General features: G+C 39.9%; 1 protein-coding gene across 2 annotated transcripts in view; it reads right to left on the reverse strand.

The window, feature by feature from the left end:
• Positions 1-14,049, reverse strand: part of LRP5 (LDL receptor related protein 5) — a 126,631-nt gene that overhangs the window by 21,258 nt on the left and 91,324 nt on the right. For both annotated transcript variants that reach the window (XM_057410908.1, XM_057410907.1), the window contains exons 8-14: positions 13,478-13,694; positions 11,564-11,853; positions 9,470-9,696; positions 8,966-9,150; positions 5,896-6,219; positions 4,039-4,241; positions 1,493-1,704 (exon numbers count right to left, since the gene is read on the reverse strand). In XM_057410908.1, the coding sequence (XP_057266891.1) occupies positions 1,493-1,704; positions 4,039-4,241; positions 5,896-6,219; positions 8,966-9,150; positions 9,470-9,696; positions 11,564-11,853; positions 13,478-13,694 (1,658 nt within the window). The remainder of the gene's footprint in view (positions 1-1,492; positions 1,705-4,038; positions 4,242-5,895; positions 6,220-8,965; positions 9,151-9,469; positions 9,697-11,563; positions 11,854-13,477; positions 13,695-14,049) is intronic.

Below are 14,049 nucleotides of genomic sequence, written 5' to 3' on the forward strand. Positions count from 1 at the left end.
CTGACAAAAAGACCCAAAACCATTAGCCATCACCCCCTCTCCTTCTGGGTTGCTTTCCTTCTCAGCAAGGACAAGTTCCTTCCAAACTTGAGGAACAAAGACCACAGAAGGAAGAAGAGCTCAGGATGGCATGTCCTGATGTCTTAGTACCATCGATTCTTTTCAACTGCCTAAGCCAATTTAGCTGCAAACAGAAAGTCTCTGCTTGCCCCATGCATAGGGAAAAAAGGGCTTACGCACCCACATGGCAAACTAAGAACTCCCTCTGGAAAAACTCAGTGATTTTTTCAGTGATGGATAACATGGGCATGCTCCCTAACACAGGGGTGTTCATTGTTGCATAGCCTTTCATGTCAGCATCAGGAGGAGAGGCAGCAGTTGGAACGTGCAGCCAAGGGAGAGGTGGAGGGCAGTATTCCTGGCACTAAGGCAGAAGTAGTCCAGAATACAAAGCTGACTAGAAAATATGTGAGTTTTGGAGGTCAACAAACTTCTGTTTTAATGGAGAAAGCAGATAAGCTTTTACAAATACAAATGGAAAACTTTTATAAATATGAACAAAGACGTCCAAGTGACTTAAGTACCAATAAGATTAGAATCTTTCCTCTACTCCTCCACTCCCCACACCAGTTTTTGAATTGCAGACTACACTGAGTATTGTATAAAATACCAACCCTCGACAGAGTCTCTGGGTGCCTCTGTATCCACGAAGTTACAAACCATTCATACAACATCTTTTAAGCACATGGTAAGCAGTAAACTGGGATTTAAGCATCTATCTTATCAAAGAGAACAGTAAAGGACCATCTTTGACCTCTGAGAATGAAGCTACTAACCACGTGAAGCAGAGGTGAGGGTGTGCTGAATCTAGCCAAAAGTGCTTTGCAGAAAACAAGGTATTTTCTACCTGTGAGAAATCACTTTAGTGTATCCTACCTGTTTTAATTAATTTCAGACATTTTTGAGATACACATCAAGGCAGAACTAACTTAAAAGCGGAGATAACACAGGGGTTGGTTTGTTTGTTCCTTTGATTTTATACTATTAGATTAGATCATGAGAGACCCTTTTTTTTTCCTGAAAGCACTTGTTTTATGATGATCGAGCATTTATAAGCCAGATCCCCAGTTGATATAACAGTGTAAATTTTCTTGCTTGTCCTATTAGGTGGCCAGATTGTGCACAGCAAACAGGATAAGATGGTTTTACTTTGCTTTCCCCACCTGAGTTATTTCTTTTCCTCACTATAACCAGCCAAGTGGTTGTGTGAACATCTAAGCATACCAGAGTAGGCAGGCAAGGAGAGAACAGGAAGAGAAACCTGGATACCTTTAAAAGCCAGAACTGGACAAGAAGTCAACTGACATCCTGAACAGTAAAATACGCAAAAAGTCTCCTTTTCAAAATATACAGATGCAACACAAGATTCACACACACACAGCTGGCAAACATCCCAAGAATGCTCTGTACAAGGTACAGAGAGGAATCTCACCCTCGTTCTGCATTTACTACAATGGCTCTGGGCCTGTCATGATCCCCACGCAGCACCATTCCAACTGACTCGCCGTTCAGCCTGTGGACATTGACTGAATTGGTGGCCTCGCAGGTCCAGTACAAGGTATGACTGTATATATCAATGCTAAGGTCGTGTGGCTGTTTCTCTGGGTTCTGGCTTTGGTTTGGAGTACTCATGACAGTGAAAGGCTGCAAGACAACATGTGGGGAACAATTTCCATTAATTATTGTGATTATTGACTGAAGAACACTGATTGCACAGAAAGCATGGTTTACCTACCAACCTACAACAATAACAAGGAAACAGCAAATACAAGAAATGTAATAAAGCTTAACAACAGTAACAAAAAAAAAGATTTGATTCAAACTGTGGATTAGAGGAAAAACATCTGGAGAAAATGCACAAGATTATGCAAAACTCCCCAGAAAGCAGTTGTGGGGCCTCCTGTAAGTAGAATTAATTAGCAAGAGATGGAAGAAAACAATACTGAATGTTTATGCATGGAACAAACTTGAATGGAACAATGCAAGAAACAAGGCAGCCATCTGGCCAGACTTGCACTGTTATACAGTCAACTGAACAAATCTCTACCTTTTGCCAAAGTCTCCTTACTTTATTATTTATAGTGTTGTAGATACTGATTTTCTTTAAGTCCTGGCTTCTCTTAAAAATGAAGATCTTTTAATGAAATTTGGTTCTGTTTGCTTACATGTCAAATGGCTACAGCTCTGTTTGACACCCATACTAGTAACATTATCTTGCTTTTACCCTCACAGTCTTTATGACAGACCTTACAAAACTTGACATTGCCAAGTTCCTGGAAACATTACCCTCAACCTCTTCCAGCATACTATTTACTACACTTCTAACTCTATGTTGAATACTAGAATTCAAAACTATTTCTGTGAAAAGCACTAGAGCATATAGAAACATTCCTAAAGGCAAATAATCTTTCCATTGTTTCTTTAACATTACACAGGCTCCACTAGTGTACAGCCAATCCCAGTGCCCTTGGGATAGTAATACTGCTGGCAGGACTCCCAGCATCAAAGTAGCCTTCAAAGGTGACTGCTTCTGGCGACATGATGATGGTGAGGAGGCAGTGGTGGTTTCCTTAAGTTTCCTAATGCAGTGCTCCCAATCCAAACATAGAAACAGTATCAGGGAAAGTTTATATGGGTCAAGAAAGTTGGAGACACCATTCTGTGCTCAACGTATGTCAAATGAATTACAGAACATAGCATTACTTGTGAAAGTTATATTTCAGCAACTTGATTTTAAGCCACTAAGTTCTGCATAGTGACATACAGGCTTTTTTCTTTTTATATAAAGCTTTATCTCTATTTTGTCTGGACAGTGTGACTAAAAATAAAAAGAAATGATTTTTTTCCTAAAGTCAAGGTTAACATTACTCAGGTATGAAGTTCATATGCACCGTCTGCAAACAGCACAATTCAGCAAAATTAAGTAAAAATAATTAGTGAAAATTGGAAAGCCAGAATTTGCAGGGGTTCTACGTCTTCAAAGCTGTGTGACCAAGGTAAAGGAAAACACAGAGCAAATGAATCTCCTTTGCAATTTGCACCTAGCAAGTACCAAAGAGAAGCTAGACTACAACAATTAGCACCTAGCATAATCCCAAAAAGCAAGAGCAAAACTTCTTCAAAATTCATCCACAACCCAGCTAGCTGCCCATCCCAACATACCTCCTTCCAATCCTAAAAGAAATGGCCAAAAAATAAAATTTCCTTTAAAGGAAACCTTTAAACCTCTGAGTCCCAAGATGCATGACATTGATATCATGTCATATTGCTCAGGTATGACTGCCCAAGAATGAGGAAAATGTAAATTGCCCACTGTCCACTTCCTTTCACATTCTTACTCAAAAAAGACTGTGTTACCTTGACCTGGGAGCTGTATGTTAACACATAACATTGCCTACAAGAAGAGTACACTTCTTCCCACTGTTGTGTGAATAACTAGCACAAAAAGAATACTGTCCCCAACAGATTTAAAACAACTAAGCATGTAGATAAGCCTATACCTATCTGTCACGGCAATCAACTCTGCATTCTCTCAGGGTTTAACCACAGCTTGGATAGCTGAGAGTTTTCAGTTTGAGAGAGCTTTACAATGATGACAATATTATCACACAATTGGCATGCACAATATTAATTTTTAGAATACAGTTTATCTGTGCTGAGTATAAAGCACAGTATATAAACTTGGTATACTCAGTCTGCCTTACTTCAGTGCTCAGCCTTCATTAAAGATTGCAATTCAAGGCTTAAAGTTTCAGATACATACGATGTACTACATTTTATTACACATCTTTGTGTATAAATTAAAATCACTATCCTAAAAGCCCTCAGTAATTTTCACACACAAATAGCATACACATAAGAAAGTGCTAGCAAGAGTAAAGTTTAAATCAATGATTCCTTGGTGCAGGAGATGGAAAGTCAAGCATAAAGCATAATGCACACAAAAGACCTGCACAAAGCTACACCATGTAAACTTGCCTGAGTGCCATCATCTTTGGCTCTTTTTATAATATTCTGACGTCCATCCACCCAGTAGATAAATTTATCTAAGGGATCATAATCGATAGCCTTAACATTCCTTAGACCATGCATAGGCAGTATGATATCTGGACTTTGCTGATCATCTGGTATCATCCGGCTGATTGCAGATTTCTGGCTAAACAACAGGAAGCTGGCAGGGGCTAAAACAAGCCAAAACAGAATGCATAAGAAAATGCAACTCACATGGTTAAAAATACATCCACACAGAAGACAATATCCAAAACAAAATCCCAGAGAGGCAATTATATTCACAATGAAAATGAAGGTAATTCATAATTGAAGATTTTTGCTATGAAGTTGAAAATGTTTCTTTGTGTACTTCTGGAGGATAAATGTGCATATCCTCACCCAGAAAGTATTTCCTTTTCATATTATAAGATAAGTATGTGCCCCATATGGAATTTAAACACCAGTGACAATGGGGAATACAGAGTCAAAGGTCTTCCTGTATCATCATAGAATCATTTAGATTAGAAAAGACCACCCACTAACGCAGTACTGCCAACTCCACCACTAAACCATGTCCCTAAGTGCCACATCTACATGTCTTTTAAATGCCTCCAGAGATGGTGACTCCACCACTTCCCTGGGCATCCTGTTCTAATGCTTTACAATGCTTTCAGTGAATAAATTGTTCCTAATATCCAATCTAAACCTCTCCCGGTACAAGCTGAGGCCATTTCCTCTTGTGTTCTATCATTTATTACTTGTGAAATGACACTGAAACCCACCTTGCTCCACCTTCCTTTCAGGTAGCTGTAGAGAGGAATAAGGTCCCCCTTGACACTCCTAAACTTGTTCTCTAGACCCTTCACCAGCTTTGTTCTCCTTCTCTGCACCCGCCCTAACAGCTCAATGTCCTTCTTATAGTGAGGGGCCCAGAATTCAACTGAGAACTTGAGGTGCAGCCTCACCAGTGCCCAGTACAGGGGGATGACCACTGCCCTGACCCTGCTGGCCATGCTATTTGTGATACAGGCCAGGATGCCCTTGGCTGCCTTGGCACAAGCTGGATCATGTTCAGCTCTGTCAATCAGCACCCCCAGGTCCTTTTCCATGAGCACCTTTCCAGCCACTCTTCCCCAAGCCTGGAGCATTGCAAGGGGTTGTTGTGACCCAAGTGCAGGACCTGGCACTGAGCCTTGTTGAACCTCATACCACTGGCCACAGCTCACAGATCCAGCCTGTGCAGATCCTTCTGCAGAGCCTTCCTACCCTCCAGCAGATCAACACTGCCACCTAACTTGGTGTTGTCTGCAAACTGAGGATGCACTGGATCCCCTCAGCCAGATCATTGCTATAGATAACAAACAGAACTGGCCCAGGTACTAAGCCCTGAGAAGCACCACTTGTGACCAGCTGCCAGCTGGATTTAACTCCATTCACCACCACTCTTTGGGACTGGCCAGCCAGCAAGTTTTTTACCCAGTGAAGAGTACACCTGTCCAAGCCATGAGCAGTCAATTTCTCCAGGGGATGCTGCGGGAGATGGTGTCAAAAGCTTTACTAAAGTCCAGGTTTACAGCACCCACAGCCTTTCCCTTGTCCACTGTCATCTTGTCATAGGAGGAGATGGGTTAGTCAAGCAGTGCCTCACCACACTCACAGTAAAGAACTTCCTTATATCTAACCTGAACTTCCCTGTTTAAGTTTAAACCCATTGCCCCTTGTCCTATCACTGCAGTCCCTGATGAAATGGACTTGAAATATCCCTTCACGTGCTGTACTGAAAGGGATAACGAACACCTGGGAGCCACAAGCACTGAAGAATAGAGTAGCAAACAAAAGACTTACAACTACAGTTCCTGCTGTTGGGATCCAAGGTATAATGAGCAGCACAGCCACACCTAAATCCATTTGGTATGGCAAGGCACAAATGACCACAATGGCCATTATTTTGCACACAATCATTCAAGCCATCTTGACGTGAAGAATGGAAGACTAATATATCCATCACAAAATCCAGATGGCCCTGAATAAGTGTCCGGTTCTTCCCACTGGTCTTGTCTGCTCTTTCTATGCTGTGAAGATTCCAGTCTGTCCAGTAGATGTAGTCATTGTATTGGGTTAATCCGAATGGATGAGGTAGATCATCTGCTATGATTTCTCTCTCTTGGCCTGCAAAAATAAGGATAATAACTAAAAGGACAATTCCCAAGTCATGAAATGAAGAGTGCGACTGGCATCAAGAAAATGTTTTTGATTCCCTTTTTAACATATAACCTCATTTTCCAAGTAGGCATCATGGGATTCGTTATTAACCAGTATCTGCTCAACAAGTAACCTAAATATTTGCATTCAAAAACCTTATCCTGATACTGTCTGGACTATAAAGCAGTCTGAAACTGTGCCAGTGCGTTGCCATTTAAATACTGCCCTGTACATCTCACGCTTATTATCCCAAACAGATGTGGGAAAACATATTCAAGAATACCATCAGCTCAAGAATATCTTAGGCCAATAAAACCCCCAGTTAATATGCATGAAAGCAACAACATACAACAATCTCAAGATTCACAGAGAAAAAAGTATAAGAAATTATGGTGTTTCACTCTAGAAACACAAATCTTTTGCAGTGCAATTTAACATGCCAAGAGATCAGGAAACCATTTGTTTGGCAGAAATCCCAATACTCCCACACTCAGTGGCTCAGATAGCAACATTCACAACAATTTTAACACCTTCCAGAGCATTAGATTGCCTCTGCCACAGATACACTACTAAGTACAGTCTTATTGTAAATCACCTTCCTAAACATTTTCAAGTACAAACCCCTATGAATCTCTGCAACTTTACACTAAATGAAGATGTAGCCTTCATCAGCATCTTCTCCTCCACAAAACACCCAATGCTAGATTCTACAGAACACTTCATTTTGATTCCCCTGCCCTATTTACCGTTGTGCCCTCTCCCATATGGCCAAGACTGGAGAAGGCATGAAAACCCCCAAAACAAGAACTTGAAGCCATTTCCCTATAAAACACCAAAGTAAATCCAAAGGCAGCCTTCCCAATTACTTTTAGGCATCTAAAGCGTCCAAGTTAGGTGCTCAGATATTCTGCACACTCAGGTACTCCTTAGAGCAATTCTGGTCCACAGTGTTGAATTCAGGGGATAGGCTCTTTTGAAGGAAGCAGATAAGCTGTCTAATTGAATTTTGATAGTCTGTAGATGGAGGACTATCTCCCCCTAGAAAGTGACTTTTTCCGTCTGGGTAATGTTTATAATGACCAAGATCAAGCTGGGACAGCATTCATTCATTCACTTAAAAAGGCTTCATTCATTGCTGGCAGGGTAGATGTTTCTATCAGCCACACTCATTCAGATCTCTCCTGGCAAGGAGACTGGCATGGCATAATGTAGGCCAAGTCTAATAACATTTCCTTAATTGATTCTGCCAACTAAAAAGACATCATACAATGTTAGCTTCAGTGCTCATCCTTTTACTTTCTCATCACAAATAACAGGAACAGTAGGTTCAGCTTTAGAACCAGTTTAATTTACCACAGATGATTTCAATATTGTGTTTCTTCTCAATGCCACAATCAGTTTCTAGTTTAACCTTGCCTATGGCTATTTTGCTTCTCCAAGTGTAGCGTAGAAGCTTAGTGAGAGCTTTAACAGATCATAGACACTGGATGGAGGAATAAGCAACTCTAGATAAAGCCAATCTTACTGCAACTTCTAAACAGTAATACAACTACAACAGTAATCCAAAACAAACAAATACAAGAAATACAAAATCAGCGATAGCATCGGAATCCAAAACTGCATCGCTTTCTCTGTTTTCCCGAGCTTAATAGATTCTCTGGAGATAATGCACATACAATAAACCCTTTAAAAAATAATCTAATATTCTCACTCTAATGATAGCTTTTCACAGATTAAAGAAAAAGAAAAGTTGCAGCAAAGTTACATATATCATCAATCAGAGCATTTGCTGTAACAATCATGTATGAGTTTGCTTAAATACTGTGTTCTGCCAAATAAACTTTGATTTTAATATGCAAACCTCAGAGGCATTAATTCCCATCTCACAAAGGCCTTTCCTTGAAAATGGTACTGGGATAGGATGTCAGGTCAGGAACTTCTGGATGCCATTTCTGATCCTATCACTGATTCATTGTGTGGCATTTGGAAACTTATATAAACTCTCTTTTCTCAAAAAATCTGCCTCAGCTAAAACCTTGAACACCATTTAATATTTACAAAACATCTGGACAATACAAAAGCTCTATGTCAGCTGCAGAAAACAAAATTTCCTTCTTTTATCCAGTTAGTTATCATGTCAAAATCTGTATGAAAGTTTAGTAAATCTTAGCACACCCCTTGTATGTATAAACAAAATTCCAATGGAAGATATGAAAATGTGTAAAGTTGTGTACAAAACATGTTATGATATACTGCAGAAGTAGCTGCACAACACTTCAGACTGCAGGAAATGCAAGCTGTATTTTGGTTTTGTTTTTCAACTAATACAACAGTGTAAAACTGGAAACAGAGATAATACTTCAACAAAAAATGAGTGTCCAGACTGAAAAGTCAGAGGTAGTTTAGAGTGGACCTATATGCTGCCCACACTGAGAAACTCAGAGATCACCTCTGCCTTGGTAAAACACAGGCATTTTCATATCAACACACAGAAATGACATTCTATCTCACCATCACTATAAATCATTATATGGTTATTAATTTAGGAATAGTTAAAGAATATTCTTAAACATTCAACACTTCATTTCCTTTCATGAGAAAAATATACACACAAGTTTAATATGAATTATACTATTCCAATTTTATATTATTCAACTGTTTTACTATGGCCAGCACATACTGTACTGGCTGGTGCAATATAACACTAGATTACCTAGCATATTTGATGACTCAATCATGCTTGTGTCTAAGTCAGTCCAATATAGCCTTTGGTCTGCATAATCAATAGTGAGGTCATTGGCACGACCCACTTTGTCCACCAAAGTGATGCTGTTTGTTCCATCCATATATGCTCGAACAATTCTAGGTTTACCTCCCCATTCAGTCCAGTACATGTATCTGCAAGGACAAGTGGAACAAAAAGAGTACATCGGCTAAGATTGTGTTTAGCTGCATGCTTTGCTTTTTCTACATTTATTTTCTTAATAATAATAATAATAATAATTAAAAAATAGGAATAACCCATTAAGTATTGCAGTACATAAAGGCAGAAAAATATGATTGACAATTCTTAATTTTTCATTGTAACCCGCAGGATTGTGGAGCATTTATCATCTTTCCGAAGACTCTACAGAAATGGAGCTATATAACATGCCAATTAACTTGTCATGTACAAGAATAAGCACACAAAGCTTTGAAAAACAGCACTGTCCCTTACCCTTTGGTAGGATCAAGAGCCAGAGACCTTGGGTTGTCCAAGTCCTTCCACACAAGGACCTGCCTGTACTGTCCATCCAGGCGGGCTACTTCAATACGATTCGTTCCAGTATCTGCCCAGTAGAGATTCTTTCCCATCCAGTCTACAGCCATTCCCTCAGGATAATCCAGCCCAAACTCAATCACATGTTCAACAGAGCTCCCATTCATGAAAGCTCGGCTTATGGTCTGGAAAACAATTGTGTAAAACTATTACAGTGTTTACAGATAGCCCACAGAAATAAAATGAATGATCGCTATCAAGTTTAGTGTACAAAAAAATAAATCATAAAAAAAAAATCAGCCAGTGTTACATTTTCTAAAATAACTTTCTGTTGCCAAAAATGACAGAGCAGTTCACAGAATAAAACGATGTGAATTTTCAAAGCTGATGGTTTCTGATGGCTAGTCCAGGACATCTTAAAAGGGTATGATTTTCAGAAAGCTCTATGTATCTGCAGATTCTTTCTTATCTCTTCTCCCTCCTATTTACACATACAAGGTTTGGTGGGCTCTTTTTAATTACTTCATTCACTGTAATGTTTTAAGTCTCAGAAACAAATCTCAAACCCTATTAATTTCTTAATGATTTGATAAATGAATGTGTCGGGGTAAGAGACATTTTATATTTTACCCTGTGGCAGGGGTGGTCAGAACTAGATGATCTTTAAGATCCTTTCCGACCCAAACCAGTCTGTGATTCTGTGATTTTTTTAAAGGTAAATCTCAAAACCAGAAATCATGTAGTATATCTGTACAGCTATAACCCATGTCTCAAAAAAAGTATAACTCTTTTTGAAAGCGGATCCTCATACAACCAGAGGCAGGAGGAGATCAGGGAAGTGGTGGTCATCAAAGGAAAGGGAGAAGACTATGGGCTCTGAAGTTACACTACCTGCTGCTAAGCTGCAGGAGGCGGGCGGGCAGAGGGAATGAAAACCCAGATGTGCTGAAACATACACTGACATCTGTGTGAAAATAGAGTATGCTGGATAATTCAGGAAGCCACAAACAAGTAACATGTTTTCCAGTCCTGCACAGTGAGACCGGGATCTTTGCACTGACGCAGCTGAAATAACGTGTTTTCCACTACAAATAGTTAAGGTGACCACAGTCCAGCTCTCCATGTGCTTGTGGGAGATTTATTTAGTAACTGTGTCTGCAGTATGCTAATTTATTACATTGGCACTGCTCCTGAAGGAAAGGTATCCACACCACAACCAGCACTGTTAACGCTAAAGTACAACCCTCATTAGTCTTCACAGAGAGGCTATGGAAACTCCACATGCCCTGCAGTGGCTAAAAGTGAGCTTTTCCCTATTACGGCTTAGGCACATTGGCAAGGAAACTTTGATTGCTTCTGGAAAACCTATTAAAAGGCTAAACAGGAATTCAATTCCAGTGAAGTGAATCCATCATTTTCTACCATTACTTCACTTCAAAAGCAAAGTAACGCTGATGACCAGCACAACACTTATTTTAGCATGCACCTGGATGTGAACCAAACATGTCACAGGCAATGTCAAACTCCTGGGGAATACACTGAGACAGAACTGGGGACAGGCCGGGGCTTAACACAGTGCGGAGGGTGCTGGACAAGTTCCCTGGCCTTTTCTGTGCCAAGCTGGAGCCACAGACTAACAGCAACCAGTCCAAAGTTCGCTTGCCAAATGTTAATATTGAGTAAGATTGCCTTTCAAGTCAAAACTGGAAAAGGATAGAAAGATGGGATGGTTGTCAAGCTCGATGTTTAAATTACTCTGTGACATGAAAACAGCTTTTCTACAATAGATGCATATATGGATGCAGCACATGCAGCATCCAAGGCATTCGGTATGGGCAGACACTACTTTGGATTTTTCTTTGAAGCAGGAAAATGCCTGTCACCCAACTGTGCATTCAACAATGCAACTGTCTTCATCTCCAAGAGTCTCCTTGGATGCAATTCAATGACAACATTAGCAACTGCAGGACAGATCATGTAACAGAGACCTTTGTTAGATCAAAGTAACTGCTCTGTGGCTTTATATTCAGGGAATTCACATGTCAGTAATACCTTCAGACTAACATCAGTCCAATAGATTCTGTTATCAGAGACATCAAAATCCAGAGCAGATGCTTCCTTGACTCCAGTAAGAGGAATAGCAACATCATTATTATTTGTTTCAAGGGAAATCCGATGAATTGCTGCTCTGCTTGTGAAAACTAAGAAGGCTTCAGGAATGATGCAAGTCCTCATGTCACTCAACAGCTCAAGGCCAATGGGACAGGCACACCTGGTCTCCTGGGGTGTAAAGAAACACAGATGGCTGCAGCCTCCGTTGTTCTCTGCACATGGGTTAGTTCCTTAAAGAAAACACAAAACAAAACAGTTACTGGTGCAGTGTGGAGGTAGGGGGAGGCTGAATGGAAATGCAATGTAATTATAATTTTTCAAACTAAGTTATCACTATGGGTTGTCAACAGGGAATTAAAAAAACCCAAACCTGTGAGGATGGAAGGCACGGACCCAGAAGCAGAATGCAAGCTGGATCATTTATTGCAAGATTACACGATATTTATATGCTTCCAAGCAATTAGCCAAGCACCCAACAATCCAAACCAACATTCAAAACTGTTTATTTCCTCCTACCCGAGGATTAGGAAAGTGGTCCTATCCCTCCTATAGTACAAATAATAGCTACAAACATAGCCGTCTAGTTTCCCCAAAGATTGAGTTCCTTCACTGAAGAAGGGTAATTACATACATGTTCAGCTTAGCTATTTTTGGCCAAATACTCCATCTTTGTATCTCTTTGAATCCATCCATTTTTCAAATGTTCACTGATACAAAATTATGAGAAAAGAGCTGGGTAACTGCAGTTCTTTCTCAGCTGTTTAATTTAGAGCTGAAAAGATTCATTAGCAGAAACAATTCCAATCAGATCACCACAGTCTCACACTTATTTTCCCTTGTGAACAGCCATGACCAGATAGGAAGGGAATGCGGAAGACAGAATAAGGACCAAAAGATAAATAGGTGCTTATACCCCATCTGCAGCAACCACAGATTTGGGTATTTAAAGACTGTTACCACAAGGAAATCTCCAAGATCAGCCTCAACCAGGTTTCTTTCCCTTTTTAGGACATACATATTTCAGGCTAATGCCGTTACTTCAGCTTGAGGACTTGACTTCAAGTAAAATTTCCTGAAAGGCTGGAAATCCATGGACTAGCAAGGTGTAATTTGACAATCTACTGCACGTGATCCTTCTGCAACTATTCTCTGCTATGCCCAGACTCCAATATTCCAGGTAGTTGACAGATCTGTGGTGAACACACACCTCTCATGAGTTACTAGTGAAGCCAGAGGGTACTGTGACATACTGCCCTGCAGAGTGCTGCCAGAGGACCTAAAACGCTGGTTGCTTGTTTCAGCCAATGCAGTGGAAGAACGTGGAGCTCTAGCTGCTGATTCCATACTAAGGGCAAGATTTAATTGTTACTATTTAAGTATGATTTAGGTGTTAAAGTTAATAGTGTAGTGCCACATACTTTGAGGCAATGCTGTAATGGCCACTAACTCTGCATACACTACTCAACCTACTAAAAACCATTCTGCTAACAGAATATCACTGAGACGTTGTACTAGAAGAAAAGAACATCAGAAAATGGAGCAATTCTGTGAGCACTGAAAGTAACAATTCCTATTACTGGAGGCAGGAATAAAGTTTTCCTCATAAAAATTCAAAGAGTGCAGTAGGAAGCTCTGGAAGACTTATGTCAAATGTCACTATGAAGCAGAAGCCCATACTTCTTTTGTAACACTGTATTTTCCCAACTTTAGAGACAATAGCTACAGTTTTCCTTTAAAATTATTAAAATATATGATCCCACAGTTATTCTCAATACAAACGATCAACGGTTCCTTAATGAAAGCAAACCCATCTAGAAACTATTACAGATTCATCCTATGATTGCTCCTGCTTACCAAACACTTTGGTAACACTTGTTGCTTTAAGGCCCATTAAATCTGGCAACTGATCAATAATGATGTCTCTGCTAGCCTTTATCTTGTGAACTCTTTCAATGCTTCTTCTCTGCCAGTCAGTCCAGTAGATGTAATCTCCCAGCAGTGTGAACCCAAATATATGTGGAAGCTTATCTTCTAGGAGGGTTTTCCTCATTGTTCCATCAACATTTATGACCTGTGGGATGATAAGAAAAAAAGAATAATTAATCTTCTCTAATGCTGATACAATTAAATGGCAATATCAACCACATTTTGACAACTTCTCTAGTTTTACACAAGGACCTCCTGAAATTCACAGCATACTGCTTTCAAAAGAATGTACTGCTAATTTTGTTGAAAGATAAATATATTGGAATGACAAGACTGAAAGCAGCTTCTCTCACACCTTCTCCACGAAAAACCAAAGCAACGTGAATTTAACTTGCATCAGTTCAAACCTGCAAACAGCACTGCAAAGGGACTTTTTTGGGGGGATGGGAGTGAGATTCAGGAGATTTTCAATCTGCATTCATGCCTTGGTCTCAACTGAA

This window comes from Pezoporus wallicus, unplaced genomic scaffold (assembly GCF_028554395.1).
Source record: "Pezoporus wallicus isolate ANWC-B61680 ecotype Strahan unplaced genomic scaffold, APGP_CSIRO_Pwel_v1 contig_5958, whole genome shotgun sequence".
Taxonomy (NCBI): domain Eukaryota; kingdom Metazoa; phylum Chordata; class Aves; order Psittaciformes; family Psittacidae; genus Pezoporus; species Pezoporus wallicus.